The sequence below is a fragment of the Copidosoma floridanum genome, unplaced genomic scaffold (genome assembly GCF_036245765.1).
Source record: "Copidosoma floridanum isolate Cflo_tuat_1 unplaced genomic scaffold, Cflo_Japanese_pri ptg000022l, whole genome shotgun sequence".
NCBI classification, from domain to species: Eukaryota; Metazoa; Arthropoda; class Insecta; order Hymenoptera; family Encyrtidae; genus Copidosoma; species Copidosoma floridanum.
The window spans coordinates 4,192,773-4,220,112 of record NW_028321899.1 but is presented as its reverse complement, the minus strand read 5'-3'; the positions used below and the strand labels follow the sequence as shown (position 1 = coordinate 4,220,112).

Below are 27,340 nucleotides of genomic sequence, written 5' to 3'. Positions count from 1 at the left end.
TATGGAAAAAAATTCAGTAGAATAACGTATTTTTATTCTTTTATCTTGATAAAGCCACATATAATTGACCATGAGAAAATAAGGGTTTTTTAAAATTCAAACCTACATTATCGAAACTTTGACCTTGGGATTTGTTTATTGTCATAGCAAATGCCACAACGATTAGAAATCGTTTACGATGCAAACAAACGGTACTGTTGAGGAGTTTCCTGTGTATAAAGTCATTCTTGGAGTGGAGACTCTATTTTCAATATTCTCTCGAGTGATTATTTCTCCTTCTATATTATACTGTAATAATTTTGTGATTCGTAAACGTGTTCCATTACAGAGTCTATCTGATATACTTAAATTTCTCAGTAACATCACTATTGTATCAATTTTTAGATTTAGTTCATGAGGTGGTAATTCTTTACGAATATTGTTCAACATTTCCACCGGAAAATTTAAATAAATATTATTGTCTGATTTATCAACCCCTTTATAAGTTGCGTTATCTATACTACTAGCAGTTCCCCGTCTTGGCTTCACCCGAGACTCACTAAACGTAACACCGTAGTGTGTTGACATGTAATGAGACACGTTTTCAGTCAGAAATAAAACGTTTATTCCTGGCACTTTTTAAAACAAAAATCTTCTTACTAAAAACTTGTTTGTTTGCAATTCATACAGTTTCTTTGGCTGTAAAAATTAAAAAACATATAATTATGCTTAAAAGTACCGTGCGTTCCTTATACTATAAAATAATCGTTGGCCATAAAGAGCGGTTTATTTGCAGCTTCTCCCGTGTAAATTACGAAAAGGGCCATTTTCTTAAGATGTTCGGATTTTAAACTCCCAAAAACATATTAAAAAAAACGTTTTTTCTCTTATCTCACAACTTCATTACCAGAGCAACAAAGTCCTGGAGCTTAATCTCTATATTTTTCATTGCTACAAAAGTACAAATAAATTTTCTTCTTATTTAAAAATCTGAAATTAAATTTTTAAAGATTTAAGAGATTACTGTGAGGGTAAAATGAAAAGCTGATCTCTCAAGTAATGGATTCTTTATTTGTCGATTTTAAGGCTGCTGTTCCGATCTCGATAAATTTTCTGCGTCAGTTTCTTGAGGCCTAAGATTGTATTTATTATATACATTTAAAGTTTTCCTTCCAATTCACCCTTTTGCGACTTTTATGACCCTTAAAGGCTATTTTCTGTCACTTTGTTACGTTCTAATATATTCGTTGGCAAGGTAGTTCGACGTCCGATTGCCCTGAAAAAGACCGGTGGGCTTCTTAAGTAAACTCTTTCCCGACTAAAGCTTACAGCAATAGTGACTGCCTGGATACCTCAGGGTGATATCCTCTGGCCTGCTGTCAAAGACCCAGACCGATCCGTAGAAAAATTACAAAGTTCGAAGCTTTGGAGCTAGTTGTAGAGATCTTTTCCAACGTCTCCCGGTATAACTCTGAAGACGTTGGTGTCTAAAGCACCTTTTTTTGCAGCCTCAGTTGTTTTGGTAATTTAAGGTGGAGAGATTGGTTTGTGACACTTGCCCATTGGAGACTGTCCCGTTAGCTTAAGTTTTTTTTCCTTCATAGCTGCTAAGTTTGCCTAAAGCAGACCTTGAAGAGGATCGGTGATTCCTGGTTGAATGCTTAGAGTCGAGAAGGTAACATAGGGTCGTCGGTCACCGGGGTTCACAGCCTTGCGACGAACAACTCTGCTCGTGACGACTGCCAGTAAATAACTGTCTTGGTTTTATAGTGGCCGTCTTTAGTTAACATATAGTCTTTTAGTCGACGAATCGCTTCCACAAATGGTAGTAAAAATGTATTTGTTAGCAAGTTAGTTTAAACTTAGGTGGCCCCTAAAAGAACCGATGAGATTGATGGTTAAGTAGGGAACGTAAATGCTTACAATGGCCCTGAAAAGGGCCAGTGGTAAAATTTCCAGTCATTCCTTATTACTATTCTTGATGATGGAGAGCCAGATGCGATTAGCTTGACTCTTACTCAGGGAGTCTTTGTGGACGGAGACCGTACATGAGAGACGTACGCCGTTGATCAAAAAACATTTCGTCTTCGGGTTGTTCTCCGGATCACCAACCACTCATCGTTAGTTGGGAGAATGTGGGGATGCCATTGGGAACACGACCACTGAGAAGGAAGCCGTTATGGCTGCCCATACCTCTCAGAGCTGTTTTCTCTGGCTAACATTTGTAGTATAAAATTCTATGGCGGCACCAGGCCAGATTGTGGTACAGCCATATAACTCAGAAGGGTTAGAGCAGGATATGCTCTGGCTAGACACGTGTCCGGGTATTCCGCCAGAGATGTCATCGGTTATACTACATTTTTTATGGGTGGCTCTCGTCAATCCTGGAGGTTCAGGATAGTAGGCCTACACTACTTACTCATTGGAGAAAAGCGTCATCGGTAACCGGGATACCTAGCTGCACGACGATCATCTACGTTCTCGATGCAGCTCGATAAATTGCGAGTAGACGATTGCATGAATTTCTGCAACGCTCCGGCCTGTTATAACCACACTTATTTAATAATGTTGCAGGTAGCTTCGATTTCATGCCGACACCACCTAGCGGATCCTGCTGAACTAAAGTGAAAAGCTGGCGTGTTTTTGCAAAACTTTGAGCTTATTTATTACTTTTGTTATTAAATTTTTCAAAATAAAAACCATACTAAAACCTTCTAGGATGTGTCATGAATCAGTGTGCAAAATTTCAGCAAAATCGGTTCAATAGTCTTCGCGGTTAGCGATTACAACGGTTTTAGCGACTTTGCTTTATATATTAGTAAGATAGTAAGTGTTAATTTCTACAGTAAATTTTTTAAGAATTTCATTATTCAAATAAGAGGTATTTCGTTATGCGATGTACGTACAACACTATTCATCGAACAATTGTAGATATTAGAGAATATTTGAGAATATACATTATTTGAAATGCAATTCTTAGGAATGTTGAAAGTTTTTAATTTCCCCTTCCCCATTTTTTAATATAACAATTTAAAAAATTTTTTTATGCCAGAACGAATATTGATTACGAATTTAAAAATTTGAAATGAGTTCCATAAAAATAAAGATGTATTAGTAAGATCCAGTGTAATTTTCTATTACGTTTTTTATCACTGGGAGAATCTGACGAAAATCACCTAGAAAAAAAATTAACTTTCTTTTAAAATATTTTTCAGTAATACATAAATCTCTTAACGTTCTGTCTACAATTTCCAAAGCTTTTTTTAGAATCATTAAAGCCTCATCGCAAATAATTCAATTAATTTCTCTTAATTTTTTTTTATCTGACTCAAATTTCTAAAAATGCACTCTCAACACTATTAAAATCTATAGCAAGTTTGAAAGTTTTATGACAGGTCATCCCCTTTAGAAGCAAAATGAATGCTGTGCCAGTCCATGCCGTGGACATGATTTTTTTATTTTGAGAAATAAAAAATAAATTGACGTTTTATATTAGTAAGTTTATCCTGACCCTCCAAGACCATCTATAGAGAAAATTTTTTTTTTTGTTCGCAAACAATATGAAATACATTTTTCTGGTCATTACTCAAACCTTTATACGTCGAGTTAAACATTTCTTTACTGAAACGTAGTTCATTATCTATATCTTCTTTTTTACCCTCCATTTTTTTCAGCGTAGGTAAATTGAAGCATCCACATAATTTATCTTCTGATTCTAAAATTTGGTTGATATGTAAAAGACCTAAATTGTCTTAATTATAAGGTAAACCCTTTGTTAAAAATTCTTTGTATTTATTCCATATTTTATCATCTCAAACGTTTTCTGAAATTAATAACTAAGCAAAAAATTGTCGCAATTGATATGGAAACATAACAGCAATTGTTTCTTGAAAAATATCATCGATTTTTTCATCATTGTCTATTAAACCCATTGCAATTGCAGTATCTTTAAAAGTTTTATAAGTTATCCCTTTATATGTTCTCATGTCTTTGAACGATGTCAAACCAGTTACCTTATTTTAAACAAATTAAAAAAAAATCTTTCATGATCTTTTAGAGATTTCATGTTTAATCGACCAATTGCAATATTTTTTCCTACATTTTTCCTGTTAGATTAATTTTTAGTTCTCAAATACTATTTGAATTTTCATATGTTTAAATATCATTGTTCGAGAAATTAATTATAACGTAAGCATGTTATAAATCTGAAAAGCTTTTAGTTCCAATACTTGTACCATAAGTTTCATTTTTTGACATTATGTTAATATATTTATTACTACTTTTTACATTTTGATAATATTTCTTCCCTTCTATAAATTCATAATAATTCTGCTATTTATTTACAATATTATTGATTACTAAGAAACGAGCTTCCATGTGGAAATCTTCGTCACTATAAAGACAATAAGAAAAAGTTCTGAATAAACAATTTCCGTCCCCTTTTACGCTAACTTTTATATTTTTTATTTAAAAAAATTTAAAAAATAATTAGTTTGATTTCAAATTAAATTTTAATAGTACAAAGTACAAACGATTTTTTTAATTTACAGTGATGAATACTGTAAAGAAATCACTTTTATATTTGTCATTGAATCTGAAAAAGGAAAAGTTTTTCCAAGCACTCATGTCAATCAATAAAATATAGAATGCATTATAGTAACAAAAATAATATAAAGTGTATGTTATATTGTTAGCAGTATGGATGTGTAGGTATGTGATCGGGCAATAAAATGTACAACACTGTCGTTTTTATTATAAAACACGGACACGTTTATTCTCACTATCTTCAGTGTATGCTATCTTTAGTCTTTACAATCAAGGATACAATCGTAAGCTGAACTGAAATAAAGCAAGATCAAATCAAAAGGAAAATACGAAAAGCAGGGAGTGCGTATCGACAGACTGACTGACTGCGCGAGAGTGAGTAAACTATAGGTATTAGACGCTGAAGTGCAGCGTCACGGCGTCTCGTCTTCTTGCTATTGCACATGCGTTAGAATTCAGTTACGAGCGCCAAATATACATCTAACACTCCCTCCCGTTCGTATCTAAATCTAACAAAACAATATAAAATGAAAAAAAGGAAAGACATATTGGGATATTAACACTGAGTAATCGTATTCAAATGAATAAGCAATCAGCTGAAGATGTGGAGCACGTCGGCTTCTTGATCACTCATTAGGGTTGATTGCGAAAAGCTAAAACATACACAGAAAAATACATTAACCGGCATGTCTACTATCATTATCTATCTATTATCAATTCATTAATTTTACTATCTCAAGTTCAAGTTTAATTATCATGCAATTAACACTGATTAACATTCAAAATTTCTTTCATTAGTCTTTCATACAGTTAAAACGGCAGGGGTTTTGTAAAAATGTCTCCTAGTTGTTCCTTGAATGGAATCCATTTAACGATTATTTTTTCTCGGGATACACATTCCTTAACATAGTGAGCATTGATCTCGGTCATGTGTCTGAGTCTTTTGCCACCATCTTAGCACTTGCTGCGGCGGCTTTGTTATCACACCAAAGGTCCGCATGCAACAGAATGTATGACAGCATTAAGCTGATTGAGTGTTCCAATCCTATCAGCTCCTGCCTTGCATCACACATCGCCACGTATTCTGCGGCGCAGGTTGAGATTGCAACGTAACTCTGTTTTCTCGTCTTCCAAGCAACTGTATGGCAATACAATCTTATGAGTATCCACCTGTCGTAATTGAGCCTTTACAGTCTGCCAAACTCGCATCTGAAAAGACTTCCAGCTTATTTTTCCGGCTTCTGTAGGTTAATCCCAGAGTTCTGGTAAGTTGTAGATATTGAAGGACTCGTTTGACCATTTTCTAGTCAACAGTTGGGCAGATTTAGTGTCTGCTTAATACATTCACAGAGTGCAAAATGTCTGGTCTGACTGTGTTAGCCAGATACAGCAGGCTTCCAACTGCTTCTCTGTGAGGTACATTTTCTTCAGTTTTAGTTTTGTTTAGTTCTCCAGTCTCTTCCGATTCTTCTCTGTCTTATTTTCTTTGCCGATTCAGGGCTTGATTTGTCAACATTGATGTTCTTTGTGGTTTTGAGTCGGTAAATCCAAACCTTTCCAGAACTTTGTCGAAGTATGGTGTTTGCGTAAGTGAAATTGAATTATGTTTTCTATCTCTTTTTACTGTGATAACTAGGAAAGTGCCAACCTCGCCAGAATCTGATATCTCAAAGTCAGACTGCAGACCAATCTTAATTTCTTTTGATTTACTTATCAATTTCTTGCTATCATGATATCATCTTCATATGGAATCAAGATTAAAAGGCTAACTTTTTCTTTCCATGCGTAAAGGCAAGTTTTACTGGTGTGCGTTTGTGATACTAGTTTCAGTGCAGCACCATACGAAAACACTCGTTCCATTTCTTCAAGCTGATCTTGAGTCTATAAAGGGTTTTCTAGATTACATACTTTATTTTTCTTAAGTTAATCTTCGTCAAGCATACCTTCAGGAAATTCTATATTTATTTCTTTCTTGATTGAAACATTCATAAATGCTGTCTTGACATCCAGCAGACAAGTTTCTAAGTTAAATTTATTAAAAGTTGATATTACCGATCTCACAAGAGCCAACCCAGATACAGAAGCGTAAGTCTCTTGCAAGTCGTACTTATTCCTATCTTTAAACCCACAGATCACACCAACCTCACTTTAAACGTCGTGGTTCCCATCTTCGTCTATCTTCTTCTTTAGGACTCGTCTGGAATCTATGATGTTGGGCTTGCTTTCTTCAACATTCATAGTTGGCCTGTCTACAATTTTCCATACTTGATTTTATGCATCGATTCCAATTTTTCGTAGATTGCTTTGAAGTTTTCTTGAACAAGCTCTTTATTCTTCCTCGATCGTCCTCATTTTATCTTGACTCCTTGTTCTCCCTCCGTTTCTAATAATAATCCAAGTATCTTCTATCTTTACTATACTATCTTTGCTAAACTTGAAGAACCATTCATCTTATTTAATGTCTGTCTTATGATTATTTCAGTTTGCTATTTTATCATTTCTCCAGACATTTCTAAATACAAGTCTTTCATGAAATCTTACACCCAGAGCCTCATAAAATTTGCATCCTCTGGTCTTAGAAAAATGTAGCCGGTAGCAGTATAGCCAACCAGTACTACTCGTATACCTTGTGGGCTGTATTTGGTTCCAGTGTTCCTCTGTATCTTAATAAAGGTCACACAACCAAATCTTATTTGATTTATTTCTATCTTTAAATTGGGGGTAAAATTTCCTAAGGGAGCTGTTATTTTGTTGGACAGGTGTGGTGTGTGATTATATGTATATACTGCAGCACCTAAGGATAGATCCAACATGTTCTCCCTAAACCTTGAGTCATATATGTAGGTTCACACTTTGTCCTGCAATGTGCGATTGATTCGTTCTGAAACGCCATTGTATAGAAGATTGTCTGGACAGACCAGTTGAGACTCAGCTCCCAATCTCTGGAGAATTTCCACTGTTCGACCTCCTGCAAACTCTGTGTCTTGGTCAGTTCTGTAATAGCACATCTTTGCATTAAAGTCCAGTAGATTTCGTGCGCTGGTCGCAAATTTGTCCATACAATTTCTTGTTTTACTTTTCACTTTCACAGGGTATGCCATCGTCAATATTAAGTAGTCGTCTGTGTATACTATCATGAAATTGAATCTTTTAGGATGAGTTGTTTCGATGCCCTCTCTCTTCTAGTGTTCAAAGGCAATCTTTAAATTTTAGCAATATGACACACCTTGCACATTGCAATGAAGTGATCGTGCACAGAGTTATTCAAATCTTTATTGTCCAAAAACTTTCTTTGCAATCCTAAAGATATTCCAACGATAAATGCCCGAATCTTGCGTTTCAGAGCATGGCTCTGCTATTTCTTTTAAGTATTTTATACCTTTATTTAAGGGACTTTAAGCCTCTGAAATCTCACCGATCATTAGTTCTTTACTATCATTAATTTTTCTATCTTCAATGGTTTTCTCAAACTCATTTTGTTGAGCGGTATCTAAACAATCTTTTTCAGATCCATTATTTGGGATTATAGGTCAGCTCTTACTATAATTGGTACTGACTTCCTGAACCTTCTCAGCCATTGCCGCAGAGACACATTCTATTATTAAGCAATCTATAATTTCTTTACGCTTCTTGTTGTTGCTTGTACTCTGACCATCTTGCACTAGTTCCACTATCCAATGAAGACTCTGTAGGCATCGGAAATTAACGTCTCGTTAGAGCGTGGGTCAAATATATCTATCTTAAGGTTATCTAAATAGATACATATGCATCTATTAACAAGCTGACGAAGCGACGTCAAGTTTCCAGCGAGCATATTGGCGCATATCACTCTATCTAGGACCATTTTGTCTTTGTTATTACGACCCGAAACCCACCTTTCTCCCTCCGCTCTCAAGTTCACGGAGGGATTTTTATTCACGCATGTAAACAATTTTCTTTCATATATTTTTGGTTTCCTCCGTGCGCGTAGAGAGCAAAGTTTCGGGTCCAACAACAAACATACTACTCGATGCATTAAATCCAAGCAATTCTATATTACTTTAACCTTCTTTACACTTCACTTAAATATTTATAGGACAAGCCATTCTCGCTGTAAACAGTCTATTAGAATCTGCAATTTTCACATCTGGTACTTTATTGACAATCTTATGGTAAAAGTTATCTCTTTTCTCATCTTCAAGAAAACTCTGAGTTTTACTAACAAGTTTGAAATCTATCAAAATCCATTCAAAATTCATCTTAATCTATCGAGGAATTCGCAAAATTTAATATCACTTTGCTTTGCGGGATCAAATCTAACAGTGTGAATTTTGTTGTATATTTGATACGCCTTCATCTGTATATCACTTCTTTTCGTATCATTAATTTTTGCACTATTACCGTAGGATAATTAAAAAAAATACTCTGTTTTAATAATCTAAGGATAATCTATCTAGTATTAAATTTAAAGTCTGCTCTCTATCTTTAGTCAACTTTTGAATCCCCTAAATATCTTTCTTGTGGGCTCCTGGCTCCTTTAGTCAATTCTATCTTAAGATCATTATTACTGCTTGCCATTTTCTTGTGCAAATTATCTATCTGTTTCTTTAAATTATCTTTTCTATCGTTCAGATCTTTAACATGCTATCCATAGTTTATGTATTAATCAAATCTTTTTTTTTTTTTTTTTTAATTTTTTTTTTTTTTTTATTATTTTCTATCACTTATTCGGGCTTATTAATCAAAATCAAATCTATCTTTTTTTTTTTTTTTTTTTTTTTTTTCTCAAATATTCAGTGTGATATCTTGTTAGAATAATCGTGTATTAATTAAATATATCTTTCTATTTTGCTGAGCTTTAATTTGCTTTCCTGTTAAAATAATCTTGTATCAATCAAGTCTATCTTTCTATTTTCAAATCTTTGCTATTTTTAGTTGAGGTATCATCAAAACTATCTTTCCATTTTTACATCATTAATTTGCTATCTTGATAAGGTATGGATCAAACTTATTTTTTTATCTCTCAAATCTTCATTCTTATCTTAACATGAGGTATTAATCAAATTTATTTTTCTATCTCTCAAATCTTCATTCTTGTTTTTAGATGAGGTATCAATCAAATTTATTTCTCTATCTCTCAAATCTTTATTCTTGTCTTTAGATGAGGTATCAATCGAATTTATTTTTCTATCTCTCAAATCTTTATTCTTACCTTTAGATGACGTATCAATCAAATTTATTTTTCTATCTCTCAAATCTTTATTCTTATCTTTACATGAGGTATTCATCAAATTTATTTTTCTATCTCTCAAATCTTTATTCTTATCTTTAGATGACGTATCAATCAAATTTATTTTTCCATCTCTCAAATCTTTAAGTTGCTATCTTGTTAAAGGTTCCCTTTGTTTATGTCTATCTTAAATTTTGTTTGCACGTGACTTATTGTATTCAAATCTTCTATCTTTAATCTATCTAAAAAACATTTAACTGGAATGTGCTGCTTGTGTTAAGGAATAGTGTAAATTATACCTCCAGGTTTTTCCATTAAGTTAAACTGATCTCCTGTATCGTAATCGTCACTTATATCTCTTATAATAACTCAGATCAAGTTATATATATTACTTCCCAGTGACCATTTTAACCCTATTTGTGTCACCGGGAAACATGAGCAAGCACGCACACACGAGCTCAATGCATGCGCACTACTCATAGGACGAGATACATCAGATGACTTAAACATGCAAACGTAACATGTCTATAGTCATACACAATAGCAGCACAATTCCAATGCAATCGAGCACAATCGTATGCCTGTAATTACGATGTGCTGACGCGTATTACACCAAAGTTAGAAATTTTAAATTTCTGCATTTTGGTTTGAGTCGGCATTTACCTCTAGTCTGAGCGTGAAAATCCACGGAGAGGATCGAGGCCGCACTGTACGGAGACTTAGAAAAGTAAACAAGTCTATCTAAGATGGCTGCTCTGTGCACGCCATCAGCTACCAAGCCTACTGAGAGGAATACATACGCTCGGTCTGACCGAACGCAAGTCATGGCCGAAACGAAAGTCCCTCTCCCCGCTTTGAGGCGTCCCCCTCAGCGGTAGCTATAGCTGTAGCAGCTAAATTAAAATCCTCGTACCCCAATGCAAGCCTGCCTCACGCGAGGAGAAACACGTGCCGACTCTTGACCCCTGAGAATTACAGAATACTAGCTTTATAAAACGCTTCACAAATCCCATCCACTGTCATACCCATCATATCTATAACATATATTATTACCACTCTCATGCAATTTCGGTTTCGAACCATCAAAAAATAAAACACATTACGTCAACATAATGACTGACAAAGACATCATAAGCATCATTATCGGCTACTTACTTTCTTTCTTCCGTAAATCCCTCACAATCCCTCTCGCCCCGCCAGCTGTCACCTCCCAGATCTGCTCGGTCTCACCAGTGGCTGATGTCAATCTCTACGCCACCTCGTCGATGGCCTGTAAGAAAAGGGATGCAAGAAAACGTGAAGGGCAAAAAAAATGCGAGCAAACGCGAGATGGGCTCGATCACAGAGAAAAAAATGGCGGCTAGCGGAGGTCTTGAATACACAACCACACTACACTTTTAAGGCCCATAACCTGTTAGCAGTATGGATGTGTGGGTATGTGATCGGGCAATAAAATGTACAACACTGTCGTTTTTATTATAAAACACGGACACGTTTATTCTCACTATCTTCAGTGTATGCTATCTTTAGTCTTTACAATCAAGGATACAATCGTAAGCTGAACTGAAATAAAGCAAGATCAAATCAAAAGGAAAATACGAAAAGCAGGGAGTGCGTATCGACAGACTGACTGACTGCGCGAGAGTGAGTAAACTATAGGTATTAGACGCTGAAGTGCAGCGTCACGGCGTCTCGTCTTCTTGCTATTGCGCATGCGTTAGAATTCAGTTACGAGCGCCAAATATACATCTAACATATATAAAATTTTAACAATTTTTATGTGTTAAAAGTAATTAAAACTTTTCGTTGTTTAGAATGTAATCAATAAAAAAATAATGCATATCTTTTTTCTCCAAGCATAACGGAGAGTTCTAAAAAAAACTCTTAACGTACCACAATAGTACCTTTTTGGTGGTGTGAAAATTTACCGATTTATATATAACTAATGCTTAACGATGTAGATCAAAAACTTTTCTTCCTCACGAAATTCTGGGCACAAACCTCTCCTCACTTATAGATGAAATTTGAAGACTCTCCTTTTTAGTTAGAACAGTAGGGTGTTAGCGCGCGGAGCGCACAGAGGGGCGAAGCCCCACTAGTGTATATATATATATATATATATATATATATATATATATATTTATATACACAAACAATTTACATAGGTATTATTTGTCTTTAGTAAAAGTACCCTAAGGGTTAGACGAGTTCATGTAATCTTACCCTAAGTGTTACTTAATTCATTTCACGGGGTATTTAAATTTTCAAACGAATTAAGGTATCCTCACTGTACAGCAGTTGTTCTTCTCTTTTTTTTTTTTCTACTTACCTGTATCTTAGCTTGAGCAAACGCATCAGCTCAGTCGTAGCGTAGAAACATATACAAACCCATAATATATGTATGTATAGATATAGTAGCAGCGTGAGGGGAAGGGAGCGCGTAGTATACATGCAAGAGAGAGAGAGAGAGAGAGAGAGAGCGGGAGTAAGTGTGTAAGAGAGAAGCTTGAGGAAAGGACTTGGGCTTCAGAGTGGGTGGCTACTTTTTTTCGTAATGCATTTCCTCTCACGCAGCTGTTAACAGCCTAACATAAGAAGTTTCACTTCAAAAAATTTATCGCCACAGCCTTAATGGCAAGCCGATATAAAATATTGTGAATACTGGTACTTATTGCTTTTTACGTTAAAATATACTTATCAATTTGCGTACCTGAGATAGCTAATATTTTACTTATTAGATCATAAGTTAGAGTAACATCCTCATGAAGCCGGAATAAGTGTTTCTTTCTGATATCTAAACAATACTTTGCTTTTTCCAAAGCCATTTTTAAATTATTTTTTTCTATGTAATCCTGAGCTATTTTATAAAAAACATTAGCTTCCTTTAATTCTTGTAAAATTTCAAAATTTAAATGGAAAGGCAACTTGCAATCCAAACATGTTAGTACATTTTTTTCCTCTTTAAGAGGACCATTACACTCCTTGCAACGTAAGCTTCGAAATCTATCCTGTGAAAATTAGCAATTGTATCTTTATTTTGATAAGCAGTCAAATAAATGTTCATATCGATGGTTTGGTAAAAGACAAAACCAACTCAGAAAATTAGTCACAAAAGAGCCAACTCAAATATGGGTTGAAAAAGTAGTCAACCCATATTAGGGTTAAAGGAGTAGTTAACTCGGGAGTTATATTCTTTTATCAAGTTTTGTCGTGGAAGCACTAATATTTACTTTATAGATATACTTAAGTGGTTAAAGATTTTTAAATCATCAAATATTTCAGAAAAAGTGTATTAGTGTGTTTAGTGTATTAAGAGTAGAAAAAATGAAAGATTGAAACAACTGCTTGTACTGAAGCTTACAAAAAATATGTATTATTTGAAGTTAACAAAAACGTTCTATTTAACTTAATGTTTGAATATGAAAAAAATTTTTTTTTTTAACTTTTTTAATAACATTTGAACTGAATTACGTCCCGATTATTGATTTTACTTACCATACTTATTCTTATTGTACGTTATAGTTGCATGGGTACTAATGTACGTACCTTAAATTTTCTCTCCCTCATATGATCGCAGCAGACTAGTATAGTACATAATTAATTAGGAATAGTTTGCTTTGTTACGACATAAATTTTTTTTTTTTTTAATATTTGATGATTAAGAAATCTTTGTTCATTTAGAAAGGTCAACCTATATTGAGAGTTCTAGTGCTGCCACGACAAAACTGGATGAAAATTTTTACTCCAGATTTGGATGCTTCTTTAATCAAAATCTGTATTCTTTTTCAACCAAAATTTTAGTTATCTCTTTTTTCACTAATTTTTTGAGTTTGTTTTCTTTTTTACCAAGCCGTCGATATGGTAAGAGATTATTTTATTAAGGCAAACATTAGTTGAGATGTATCATAAATACTTACACAAAAATTTTGTAACAAGGGATGAGTACATGCTTTACAATCACATACAAAGCAGTATTGTTTCTCCAAAGCTTCGTGCCTTTCTTGTTTTTTCATTTTTCTATAATGAGGACCTAGTAATAAAACGATAACAATTAAGTAATATTCATGTTAATATAACAATAAAAATTAAAGCATTGCAATGGTTTTGTACACTTCTTGAAAAGTTTTCTCAAGCAGTAAGCGAATAGTAAGAGGAAAGTATAGAAGGCAGACGATGCTTCAGGAATTGTAATAGTATTTAATGGAAAATAACGTACTGAAGTTGTTAAAAAATAAGAAAATATACTTTTTTCTGTAAGCATAAGTAATTAAATTAAAATTTTTCTTTTTTTTATACTATTCAATAGGTTCACTGATAAGTATGGAAAAAAATTCAGTAGAATAACGTAAATAAGACATGTATATTTCAAACGTTTAATCAAAATTTTTTTTAATTTAGCACTCATGGGATATGTTTATAAGCTTCGCGGCAAGGTAAATAATAACTTATTGATGCAGATCAACATGCTACTAAAAATAAAAAATTCTGCCAGAATTATAAAACTTTAACTAAAATAACTTAACTTGTTGGTTTATACTCTTTACAGCACATAATAAAATGCAGAGATTACAATAATATCCAATTTCCTAGATACTATAGAATACGCGATACTTACATGATTTTTTAAAATATTTTTTAAGGTCATTTTTGAAAGAATTATACAAATACTAGCAGCCCCCCGTCGGCTTCACATGCGACTCACTAAATAAAACACCGTAGTACTTTGACATGCAATGTAAAACATTTTGGGTCAAAAATTTTACATCTAATTCTGACACTTCTCAAAACAAAAATTTTTTTATTAAAAACATATTTGTTCGGAATCCGTACAGTTTACTTGGTTTGGTAAAAAACTGTAGGAAGTGGGAAAAAATATAATTATGAAAAGTATCGTGCATTCCTTATGCCCAAAAATAACGATTGGCCTTAAAAAAAAGTTGATTTGCAGTTTCTCCCGTATAATCTATGAACAGGGCAATTTTTTTAGGCTGTAAAGATTTAAATCTCACAAAAAATACATAATTTAAAAAAATTGTTTTCTCTTATCTCACAACCTTATTACCACAGCAACAAAGTCCTGGAGCTTGATCTCCAGATTTTTTATAGCCACAGAAATACAAATAAATATTCTACCTTTTTAAAAATCTGGAAGATTTAAGAGATGACTATGACAGTTATAGTAAAAAGCTGACCTCTTACTTCATAAAGTCTTTATTTATTCATTTTCATGATGCTTTAATCTCTATAAATGTACAGCATTATTTTCTTGACGCCTAAAATTGTATTCATTAGATGCATTAAAAGTTTTCCTTCCAATTCGACTTCTTGCGACTTTTAGCATAGTTAAGACTTTTGTAAGCCCTAAAGGCCATTTTTTTTAAGTTTATTAGGTTGTAATATGTTTGTTGGCAAGGTAGTTCAACGTCCGACAACCCTGAAAAGGATCAGTGAGCTTCTTAAGTAAACTCTTTCTTGACTAAGATTTCCAGCAAATGTAAATGCCTTTACTTACACATCAGGGTCATCTTCTCTGGCCTGTTATTAAAGTGTTACATCCCAAGCTGATACAAATTATATTATAACTAAAAGCTATCGATCCAACAAATTTAGATAAGACGTATTGTGAATATAAAGCAAGATCATGTGACAAAAGGAGCTCATACGTCATTTATATGCGTGTGTGTAATAGCTTTGAGGTGATTGTTCAATAATATGCTGACATATGGTATAGCCAGCCTCCTTGTAAGAATGCACGTATGTATTAAAATAGTATTATATGTGTAAAAGAATAAATCGTATTGTATGTGTGAATGAATAATTTACTTGCGCATTGATTGTCCACTTCTAATAACACCAATTTGAAAATTTGTAATTGACACACTATTTCATAATATTCAAAATGGATTATAAAATCCCCAGAAGAATTAATTTTGAAATTTGTAAACTTGCTGTCACAATTGAACTTGTATTTGGCGTTCTTATATTACTGATGCAAGCTTTCATCATCACTGATCCAAAAAACTCAATTGCACTAGTCAGAAAAACGCTATTAGTACTGTTGTATTGTTATTTACTAATATACGAAATCATAACATGTAACATCATCGTGCCCTACTGTTTTGCTGCCAACGCAATCTGCAAGAACATCGCTTATTGGTTGACCTAATTAAACCAAAGGCCTCTTTTACTCGCTTTAACGCTATAAAAACTCACCATCAAGAGGAAAAATTGCTCTTTTTACGTATGCCCCTATCCTCTAAAGTTTAAGTTTACTTTCGACTCCTGCGACTAGCAAGTACCTTATACACGTAAGGCATAATGTGTTGGCTGACGCAACTCCGGTGCAGTTCAAGAATATCAATAATATCAGATTACGCTAAGGAGCGAGGTACAATGAAAGAGGCCCACCGAAAGTAGTTCTGTCCATAGCAGAGAAGGCAGAAATCGCAACCCCTTATAGGCCACGAACTCATTCGTGTAGTATAAATAATCGATGAGAATGACTTCACGAGGCATTAGGAAACTCTAAAGCAGCAGTGACAACAGTCAGTGATAGATGTAAGTCTTTCATCAGTAATATAAATAATATCAAAAAATGTGAAGTGATGTAAATGGTCTGTATCTAAGAGAATACCTGTTTTGAATTGTTTTAATAAAAAAATTAAAAATTAAACAATGATTAAATCACGCATATTATTTAAATAATCATATTTACTTCACTAAAAAAAATTATATAAAGCTCATGAGCTGAATCCTAAGAGACCCACGAATAACATTAAAATAAAACGGTTAACCCCATACTTTAAACATAACAGTAGCACCACACTTATCAGGAGAAAAACTACATCTTTTTGAGCTTCAGATCTAGTTGTAGAGCTCTTTGCCAACGTCTCCTGATAAAACGTTAAAGACGTTGGTATCTAAAAAACCTTTTTTTTGTAGACTGAGTTGTTTTAATGATCTAGGGTAAAAAGATTGGTTCGTGATGCTTCACCGTTGGAGACTGTCCTGTTGGCTCAAGTTTATTTTTCTTTCATAGCTGTTAAGTTCTCCTAGCGCAGATCTTGGAGAAGATAGGTGATTCCTGGTTAAATGCTTAGAGTCGAGAGGGTAATATAGGGTCGTCGGTCACCGGGGTTTCCGGTCTTGCTACAAATACCTCTACTTGTGACGTTTGCCAGTAAATGACTGACTTGGTTTAATAGTGGCCGGCTTTACATAGAATTTTAGTTGACGAATTGTTTCCAGAAATGGTAATACAACTGCAGTTGTTAGCGAGGTAGTTTAGACTTAGATGGCCCTTAAAAAACCGACGAGATTTATGGTTAAGTAGGAAACGTAAATACTTATAACGGCCCTGAAGAGGGCCAGTGGTAAAATTTCCAGTTATTCCTTATTGTTGTTCTTGATGATGAAAAGCCAGCTGCGGGTAGCTTGACTCTTATCCTTGGGATCTTTGTGTGTGGAGTTTAATAGATTTCAAATTTTTTTTAGAAAAATAAAGGTAATCTACTATTGGCTTGATATCTAAAGCTTTATTTCACACCATTGTGTAAGACAAACAAATCCCCTATAAGATCTCGCTCCAATTACATATGTAAAATGATAATACAAATAAAGATTTTTCATCTGCTACAGTATAAATCATTATTATAATTGATTGATAAAAAAAATGATTGAAAAATTTTATGCTTAACGATACAGTGTTATTAACGTTACTGTGTACTATGCAAACGCAGAAAGTACGAAAGATACTACCATACCGTCATCCTAGCCCAGTTTCCTAACCAGATTATTATAACCCTTTTCGAATAAAAGCACTCAATAAAACATGGACAAGAGTTACTAAGCCAATTGACCGATCCATTATTAAATGATCCATTTCTGTTTCTTTGATTACAAGAAGCATCAATTTATTAATATTTCGTAAGTAATATATTTAGTGTTTTTGTATAAGCGATTATATTTCTGCCAAACTAAATGTTTTTTTTTTTTTTTAAATTAACAATATAAAAGTTAGCGTAACAGGGGACGGTAATTGTTTATTCAGAACTTTTTCTTATTTTCTGTATAGTGACGAAGATTTCCACATGGAAGCTCGTTTCTTAGTAATCAATAATATTGTAAATAAATAGCAGAATTATTATTAACTTATAGAGAGAAACAAATATTATCAAAATGTGAAAAGTAGTAATAAATATATTAACATAATGTCAAAAAATGGAACTTGTGGTACAAGTATTGAAACTAAAAGCTTTTCAGATTTATAACATGCTTACGTTATAATTAATTTCTCGAACAATGATATTTAAACATATGGAAATTCAAATAGTAATTAAGAACTAAAAATTAATCTAACAGGAAAAATGTAGAAAAAAATATTGCAACTGGTCGATTAAAGTTGAAATCTCCAAAAGATCATGAAAGATTTTTTTTTAAATTTGTTTAAAATAAAGTGACTGGTTCGACATTGATTAAAAACATGAGAACATATAAAGGGATCACTTATAAAACTTTTAAAGATACTGCAATTGCAATAGGTTTAATAGACAATGATGAAAAAATCGATGATATTTTTCAAGAAACAATTGCTGTTATGTTTCCATATCAATTACGACAATTTTTTGCTTGGTTTTTAATTTCAGAAAACGTTTATGATGATAAAATATAAAATAAATACAAAGAATTTTTAACGAAGGGTTTACCTTATAATAAAGACAATTTAAGTCTTTTACATATTAACCAAATTTTAGAATGAGAAGATGAATCATGTGGATGCTTTGATTTACCTACGCTAAAAAAATGGAGAGTAAAAAAGAAGATATGGATGATGAACTACGTTTCAGTAAAGAAATGTTTAACTCGATGTATAAAAGTTTGAATAATGACCAGAGAAATGTACTTCATATTGTTTGCGAACTAAAAAAAAAAATTTTCTTTATGGATGGTCCTGGAGGGTCAGGGAAAACTTATTTATATTAAACGTTGATTTATTTTTTATTTCTCAAAATAAATAAATCATGTCAAGTGACATACCATTAATTTTGCTTCCAAAAGGGATGACCAGTCATAGAAGTTTTGGACTTCCTTTGGATCTTAATAATATAGAGAGTGCATTTTAGGAATTTGAGCTAGATAAAAAAAATTTAGAGAAGTTGATTTAATTATTTGGGATGAGGCTTTAATGATTCTTAAAAGAGCATCGGAAATATGAGACAGAACGTTAAGAGATTTATGTAATACTAAAAAATATTTTCGAAGAAAGTTAATTATTTTTCTAGGTGATTTTCGTCAGATTCTCCCAGTGACAAACGGTAATAGAAGAATGATAATTGAACAAACTAATAAATCTTTATTTTTATAAAACTCATTCAAAATTTCAAAATTAGTAACTAATATTCATTTTAACGATAAGAACTTTTCAAAATTATTATTAAAAATTGGGAAAAGGGAAATAAAAACAATTAACATTTGAAAAAATTGGATCTCAAATTATGTATGTGCTCAATCATTTTTGAATATCTACCATTGTTCGATTAAAAGTATTTTACTAACATTGCATAACAAGAACACCTCTTATTTAAGTAATAAAATTTTTAAAAAACTAACTGGAAAAATTACAACTTACTATAGTAAGGATAACGCAACTTATAAAGGGGTTGATAAATCAGACGATAATATTTACTTAAATTTTCAAGCGGAAATGTTGAACAATATTCCTAAAGAATTACCACCTCATGAAATAAATCTAAAAATTGATACAATAGTGATGTTTCTGAGAAATTAAAGTATATTAGATGAACTTTGTAATGGAACACGTTTACGAATCACAAAATTATTACAGTATAATATAGAAGGAGAAATAATCACTCGAGAGAATATTGAAAATAGAGTCTCCACTCTAAGAATAACTTTAGACACAGGAAACTCTTTAACAGTACCGTTTATTTTGCATCGTAAACACTTTCTAATCGATGTGGCATTTGCTATGACAATAAACAAATTCCAAGGTCAAAGTTTCGATAATGTAGGTTTTAATTTAAAAAAATTTTTATTTTTTAATGGTTAATTATACGTGGCTTTATCAAAATGCAAAAGTAAAAATAATTTATTTATTTAAGTAGAAAGGCAAAAAACACAGAAATAGGGGTAATATTGTTTGGAAAGAGATTTTTACATAATTTACTGACTCTACTTGATTATTCTTATAAATTAATCAGCAGTTCATATGGTAATAAAATGACAGTCACTTATTAATGGTTTATTATTTAACAAGTATACATGACATGATGTACGAAAAATGGTGTGGGGGCCTGTGGGGGGTCTAGGAAGGGATAGGCAAAATTGTGCGGGGAGGCTGTGGGGGGTCTAAGGAAAAAATTAAAAAAGGTCAAATTAAAGATGAAAACGGTCGAATTGCAGCTCATTTGTGGGCAGGCTGTGGGAAGTCCATATGGAGAGTCTGTGGGGGGATATGTGGAATGCCCCACATAAATAACTACATGATATAAGGAGATACATACCATCAGGACCTTTGGCCGTTAGCATTAGGTGGCTTGATCTCCTCACCAGGTCTTGTAGGAGGCTCTGGGTCTGCTGTAAACTGTAAAGTTGTGGATTCCCAAAGGTCGATGTATGTGTTCGGGCGTCGGTGGCGATCGATGTTCTCGTTGTGGGTGAGTTTGAGTGAGGTTACGTAAAGTTTCGAGGTAATGTTAGCGATGATTATTGTAGAGGCTGATACCCGCTCCCATATTTTTCGGAGGCTTGTTGCAAGGTGCAAGATGCTGGTGTGTAACTGGTGCTCACGAGTTTCGAAGGTTGGGTCTTGAGGTCCATATTTCTCTCGTGCTTGTTGTTGAGTTTTGTAGGTTATGTGTGTCGAGCGCCACTAAGTGTTTCTCCCTATCTACAGGGAGTATTGTTGGTTGCTGATTAGGCGTACGTCAGTCGGTGGTGATGATTGACTCTGAGGCTCGTGAATACTTTTCTGCAGCAGCAGAGAGTTCTTTAAAGATGGCTTCACGTCGAGCGTCAAATTGTCAAAACTGGCCTGCTAAGGTAGGTGGCTTTCAACGGCAAAAGAGGGTTAAGGTGGGCGAGAATTCTCTCTGAGGATGTGGAATTGGCTGTAGAAATCATAGACACCAAAGTTGTCAATGACGGTCACAAATTTGAATACTTTTTTAGACCTAATTATTTCCAATTATTTTGTTAAGAAAAAAAAAAAAAAAAAAAAGTAATGACTACATTTCGTGGTTTTTTTGACGTAAAATCGTTAATAAATGTTTTCAAAACGATTTGAGGTTATGTAATTCTTTTTTTTAAAGTTTTTAAGCTTATATAAATAATTTCGCAAAGTATAACACGATTTTTTTTTCTTCATTTTTTTTTTTTAACTTCATCAGAAATTCTACTTTCGTGGTTTTTTGCGTAGTGGGCTTGAAACGGGAACAGGTGCTAGGTGGCGCACAGTGGGCAAAAACCGTTTTCTTTGTTTTAAAATCGTAAATCTTTAGAACGGTCAAAGATAAAGCCATAATTTTTTCGGAAATTATAGCTTATTGAATTGTCTATACAGGAAAAATATCACGAACCGTGCCAATTGGCCCCCTAACCTCGAAAAAAATGGGAAATGATGGAAAAAATACCCATTTTTTCATTGGAAGTCGGAAATCTCTTAAACGAACATAGATATTATTATGAAACTTTTTGAAACGTTTTGCTGTTGATACGGGGATAACACAAAAATTTTGTTAAGCAAAGTGCAGTTATCCTCTAATCTGCAAAAAACGGTTAATTACTTTAAGAAAAGGTTTTGTCATCAAGAATCCTAAAAAATGAAAACAAACAAAAATACAATTTTTAAACAATATAGTTAAAGAACCAGAAATATATGCAAGTTTTTTTACTGTGTCAAAATCTTTGCTAACCTAAAAAAATGATTAAATAGTGGAAAAGACACGTTATTCTCTTGAAAATCGTAGATTACATGACCAAATAATGATAGAAAATAATAACTCCCTGAAAAATTCTACTAAACAACAAAAAACTAATGAAAACTTTTTTTCTTATTGTATAAAGAAGTATCTAATTTACAAAAAACAGTTAAATCATGGGAAAAGTCGTGTTCCACTATTTACAATAAAAAATCTTATGAACTAATAAAGATAGGATCATGAAACTCTTTTGAGTATATAAGTTTCAGGTCAAAAAAACAGAAATTGTTATTTTTTTTGTCTAAAGTCCTATCCTAACCTATGAAAGTAAAAAGAAGATGGAAATAAATTATTTCAAGTAGAACTGTGAGTTTTCTAAAGAAACTAATATTAATGATAGTGGCTCATAAACTTGTCAACAATTGAAAGAGAGAAACTGGGAGCACACAAACACAAATAGCCGAGTGAATAGACTCTTGGATAATTTCAATAGAGCGGTTTACGAAACTGATCCTACAATAGCTCTATCAAATACTAGAAACAGGAAAAAGAAAAAGCGTGTAATAGACATTGAACGGTTTGTGGATAAGTGGTTGGTAGATAAATATCTTTAATAATTGTTTTAGTATTTCGTTTTAAAAGTTTAGGCTTATGATTTTCAGCAAGTGCAATGAATATTCTCATGATGATAATGATGAATATTCTGATGAGAATATTACAACAGTCAGTGACAGTCTTTTCAAGAGAATAACGTGTCTTTTGCACTATTTAATAATTTTTTTAGGTTAGGAAAGATTTTAGCACAGGAAAAAAACTGTTACCGTCAGGGGTATTATTTCAATAATTATTATATATTTAAATAACTATATTCTTTAAATTCAATCGTTTAACATAAATTTGAATTTTGAACTTTCGCGCGCAGCACCGACTTCCATCTAGTACTTGATAGTACCACCTATCGCTCGCCAGGTGGCGACCAAAATCGCAAGTAAGAAAGCGAAGTAAAGTATATAAGAAGGACTGTGCGACGACTGATTGTATCGATCCGAGATATGCAAATACGTGTATTGCATATCTCCTAAGCCACTCAAAATTACTTTAAGTACTTATTCAATAAATATCACTGTACCAATACAGGACAATTTTTTTACAACTTCTTTTCACCAAAACCTCTTCCTAAGTCCTATCTTCGTTTCTGGGTGCTCATGACCTCCCCCCTGTAACTCAGGAGAGGAGACATTTGACCCCGGGCCAACAAATCGACGATTGTATCTCCCAGGGATATGCAGTAGTCACCTCCATTGAGTTCCAACCCAGGAAGGCAACTCGAGACGTAGCGATCCAGTTCCCGGAGGATTTCTTTGAAGGTACAACCCTTCCTTCCATCGGTCAGCATAGAAGCGACCCCACCTAGAGGATTCGGACCACCCCACTGAAACCAAGTACATTTGTCTCTCGACGACCACCTCCACCCAGTACACCCTCACCAGCTACAAGCCCAGAGGTGGTGGAGGATCCCAAGCCACTTATCCAGAGGATATGTCGTCCAGGTATTACCCCCACTCCAAAACCCCGAGACCTCTTGATCTAGAGACGATCATCGAGGCGAGTCCAAGAGACCTCGGCAAGGGGAGGAGAGATGGTGACAGGTTATATGGAAAATTTGTAATATAAAAAAAAAAAAAAAAAAAAAAAAAAAAAAAAAAAAAAAAAAAAAAAAAAAAACCATTGGTCAACCTGGCGACCAACCCATCAAGGCCTCTACGTATCACTGCTCAAACGCCACATCTCTCCTCTGAGTCGGATTCCGAGGAATCAAACGGAGCCACTTACACCAACAACATCGGACATAGTTCCACTATCGTTGTTTAACCTACAGGAAAGGCTTGAGACACTTGAGAGTGACTCCGATCTCTTCCAACTACACCCCCTTGTTCAAAGTCGCCCACCTCCAAAGGCCGCTTTTAACAAAACTTACATATATTTCTGGTTCTTCAACTATATTGTTTAAAAATTGTATTTTTGTTTGTTTTCATTTTTTAGGATTCTTAATGACAAAACCTCTATTTTTAAGTAATCAACCGTTTTTTGCAGGTTACGGGATAACTGCACTTTGCTTAACAAAATTTTTGTGTTATCCCCGTATCAACAGCAAAATGTTTCAAAAAGTTTCATGATTATATCTATGTTCGTTTAAGAGATTTCCGACTTCCAATGAAAAAATGGGTATTTTTTACATCATTCCCCATTTTTATCGGGGTTAGGGGACCAATTGGCGCGGTTCGTGATATTTTTCCTGTATAGATAATTCAATAAGCTATAATTTCCGAAAAAAATTATGGCTTTATCTTTAACCGTTCTGGAGACTTACGATTTTGAAACAAAAAAAATCTGTTTTTGCCCACTGAGTGGCGCTGAACATTATGGTCACCAAATTTGACGCTTTTTCGCTTGGGTTTCAAAGTTTTGCAATCAGATGAAAAACTTATGAGTATTCACGGAGGCTGCCGATGATGAGTGTGTAGTCAAGTTTTCGGAATTCAAAATGGCTAATCTAATATGGTGGACGATTTTTGAAAATATTAAAAAATAATCCTAAAAAAATCTTATCGTGTTTCTCGTTAAATTCTAAGTACAAATCGTATCTTTTACTCTTTCGATCAAATGCATGTATTCAGAGCAAAAAATTCATGAAAGTTTAATTATACGATTTCGCGTCAGATTTCATATTTTGTCTATTCATCAATGCGTAAGAATAATAACAATACGTTTCCATGTATACAATTAACTTTGTAGATTATCGATATTGACATATGTGTTAGGTTATCTGAAATCAACATGGCGGATTTAATATGGCAGCCAGTTAATTGTTGTTATAGATTTTAAATATGAATTCGTATTATGCTTTGCGTTAAACTTTTGTAAAAATGTGTTTTGCGGTTTGTTGACAAGTTAATAAATATATATATTTTTAATGAGTTGATTTATTTTAGCTTGCAGATAGACATTAGAACCGATTACTTCTCAAGAACATAAATTCCCTTTTTTAAAAATGTACTAATATCTTTCAAAGAATTTTATTATCTTCATAACGTATAGATTCAGAGTATTTTTTGCTGTCACAAATCCGTTTCCCAAGCTGATGAGACAGTGCTTATTTTGCAATGACTTTATTCTGTTACTGGAGTAAAACTGGCTGTTCAATTTTCTTTTGTTTGGTTTATATCCTTTAATGTCAGAGTATGCAAAATTTATGCCCAGCAGTCTATCAGTAGTGTTTAGCCAGTTGAACAACTCCAAAGCTGTTAATATCAATGTTTTTGATTGTAAGCCAGCTTGAGATTTAATTATTTACTATCTATTAAGCGCATTAGGTTACATAGCTCAGGATTCATTTGATTAGCGCATCAGGTTAACCACCTTGGGAGTAAGTATTTTTTACGTATAAAGCACGTTGGGTTACATAGCACCCGTTTTTTTGCGCTCTTGCACATATAGTTGATCCTACCAGACTTACTAAACCTACCCGACCCGAGACTGATGAGGCTGTTAAGTTGGGTCGGATAAGTCATCAGACTTACCAGACCTGCAGACCCAGGTCTAATGAGTCTAGTAGATGTCAGGTATTCTTAACATCTCTGCCCATAATATGATACCGAAATCACATTCTTGAACAAAAAAAATGACTGAAAAGTAAGGTTGAATTTTACGGCCAGATGAGAAGTTCAGGTCATTTAATATCCCTGCAAAAAGGTTATGTTATAAGTCGATAGGCTGGTAGTTTCAAAGTGGGCTTGTAGCCTAAGTGACTACAACAGCACATAGAAGCTCATTTGAAATCGTATAAGCTTCAAAGACTACCACAGCATAGACTGGCTCATATTCGCATTTAAATTCCATGAAAACAATGAACTGGCGGCCAAATCGAATCCGCCATGTTGATTTCAGATAACCAAATGTCGATTATAAACTAATTTCGATATCGGCGATGTACAAAGTTAATTGCATGAATGAAAATGTATTGTAATTATTCTAACGGATTGATGAATGGACGAAAAATGACATCTGACGTGAATTCGTATAATAAAACTTTCATGAATTTTTTGCTCTGAATACATGCATTTAATAGAAAAAGTAAAAGATACAATTTTTACTTAGAATTCAACGAGAAATACGATACGATTTTTTTTAGAATTATTTTTGAATATTTTTAAAAATCGTCCGCCATATTGGATCAGCCATTTTGAATTCAGAAAGTTTAACTACACACTCATCATCGACAGCCTCAATGAATACTAATAAGTTTTGTATCTGGTTGCAAAACAACCCAAGCGAAAAAGCGTCTAATGTGGTGACCATTATGTTCAGCGCCACCTAGCGCCTGTTCCCGTTTCAAGCTAACGACGCAAAAAATCACGGAAGTAGAATTTGCTATAAAGTTCAGAAAAAAAAAAAAAATAAAAAAAAAATTGTGACATACTTTGCGAAAAAAATTATTTAAGCTTCAAAACTTGAAAAAGAAGGGTTACATAACCTCAAATCTTTTTGAAAATATTTTCAAACGATTTTACGTCGAAAAATTTAAAAAATGTAGCCCTTTTTTTTATTTTTTTTTGTAGCAAAATAATTGGAAAGAATCGGGTCTAAAAAAATATTTCAAATTTGTGACCGTCACTGTCGGCTTTGGTGTCAGTAAGAAATTCTGAAAAATTAGAGTAATGATTTCTCACTAAGGACTATCGATTCCCATGGACTTTCGCCTAAACTATTTTTTGACCGATTCACTTGACGTGGAATTCCCTATATGTATCCAAATATTATACAGTTGTATTGAAAAAGGTGGGTTTCCGCCCCCCCCCCCACTTTCCACTACTCCCAAACAGCTCCCCCTCGATTCACATAGTTATTTGCTTGCTTTTACGTTATTTTTAAGCAAACTATATTTAAGTAACCTCTACCCCGCTCCTCATCAGCTCCCCCTCGGCTTCACCTCGCTCTTCCTCCACCTCCGCCTCCACCTCCCCCCCCAAAAAAAACTTATTTATAGAATATTTTGCCATCTGAAATGTTAAAAAATTTATGTCATTTAGTACTCAAGTCATACCTCGTTTGTAGGGTTTTTTAAGTCACTGATCATAGGCCCCCCTCTCTCTATTCTCTCCCCCTTACTCACTATATGTCTGTAAAGGACCATTATTATTTAATTTGATTGAACTTTTACATTTAGAATTTCTCTCTGGTCCATGTGTACTTTACCCGAATATAAAATTCTTGATTAACTGAGGACTTTATTTACAAAAAGACAGAATTCAGGAGAAGGTATAGTTGAATAGACAAACACAATTAAGCTTTTGCAACAATAATTCATTCTGTTAATTAAATTTTGTGACATTTTATGTGTGGTTTCAACCCATCTGTTCTTTTAAAATCCTTACCACTTTTTTCACATATTTTTTTTTATGGTTTTTATGAACTAACATTTGTCATTTTCTTACTAACATTTTCAATTTCTTATGTATTCTCGGACTCAATTTGAATAAAAATTCTTTTTGGATTCTGACATCTTAATAAAGCAACGTATAATTGTCGGTAAGAGAATGAAGGTTTTTTAATATACAATCCTAAGGAATCAAAACTCTGTCATTCTAGGTGTCAAACAATGTTATTC

At 33.6% G+C, this 27,340-nt stretch overlaps 1 protein-coding gene across 3 annotated transcripts in view; it reads right to left on the bottom strand.

Annotated features, from left to right (window-relative positions):
* The window catches only part of LOC106642958 (protein-lysine N-methyltransferase SMYD4), a 316,248-nt gene that overhangs the window by 171,458 nt on the left and 117,450 nt on the right, over positions 1 to 27,340 (bottom strand). For all 3 annotated transcript variants that reach the window (XM_089594980.1, XM_089594982.1, XM_089594981.1), the window contains exons 8-9: positions 13,651 to 13,763; positions 12,444 to 12,741 (exon numbers count right to left, since the gene is read on the bottom strand). In XM_089594980.1, the coding sequence (XP_089451106.1) occupies positions 12,444 to 12,741; positions 13,651 to 13,763 (411 nt within the window). The remainder of the gene's footprint in view (positions 1 to 12,443; positions 12,742 to 13,650; positions 13,764 to 27,340) is intronic.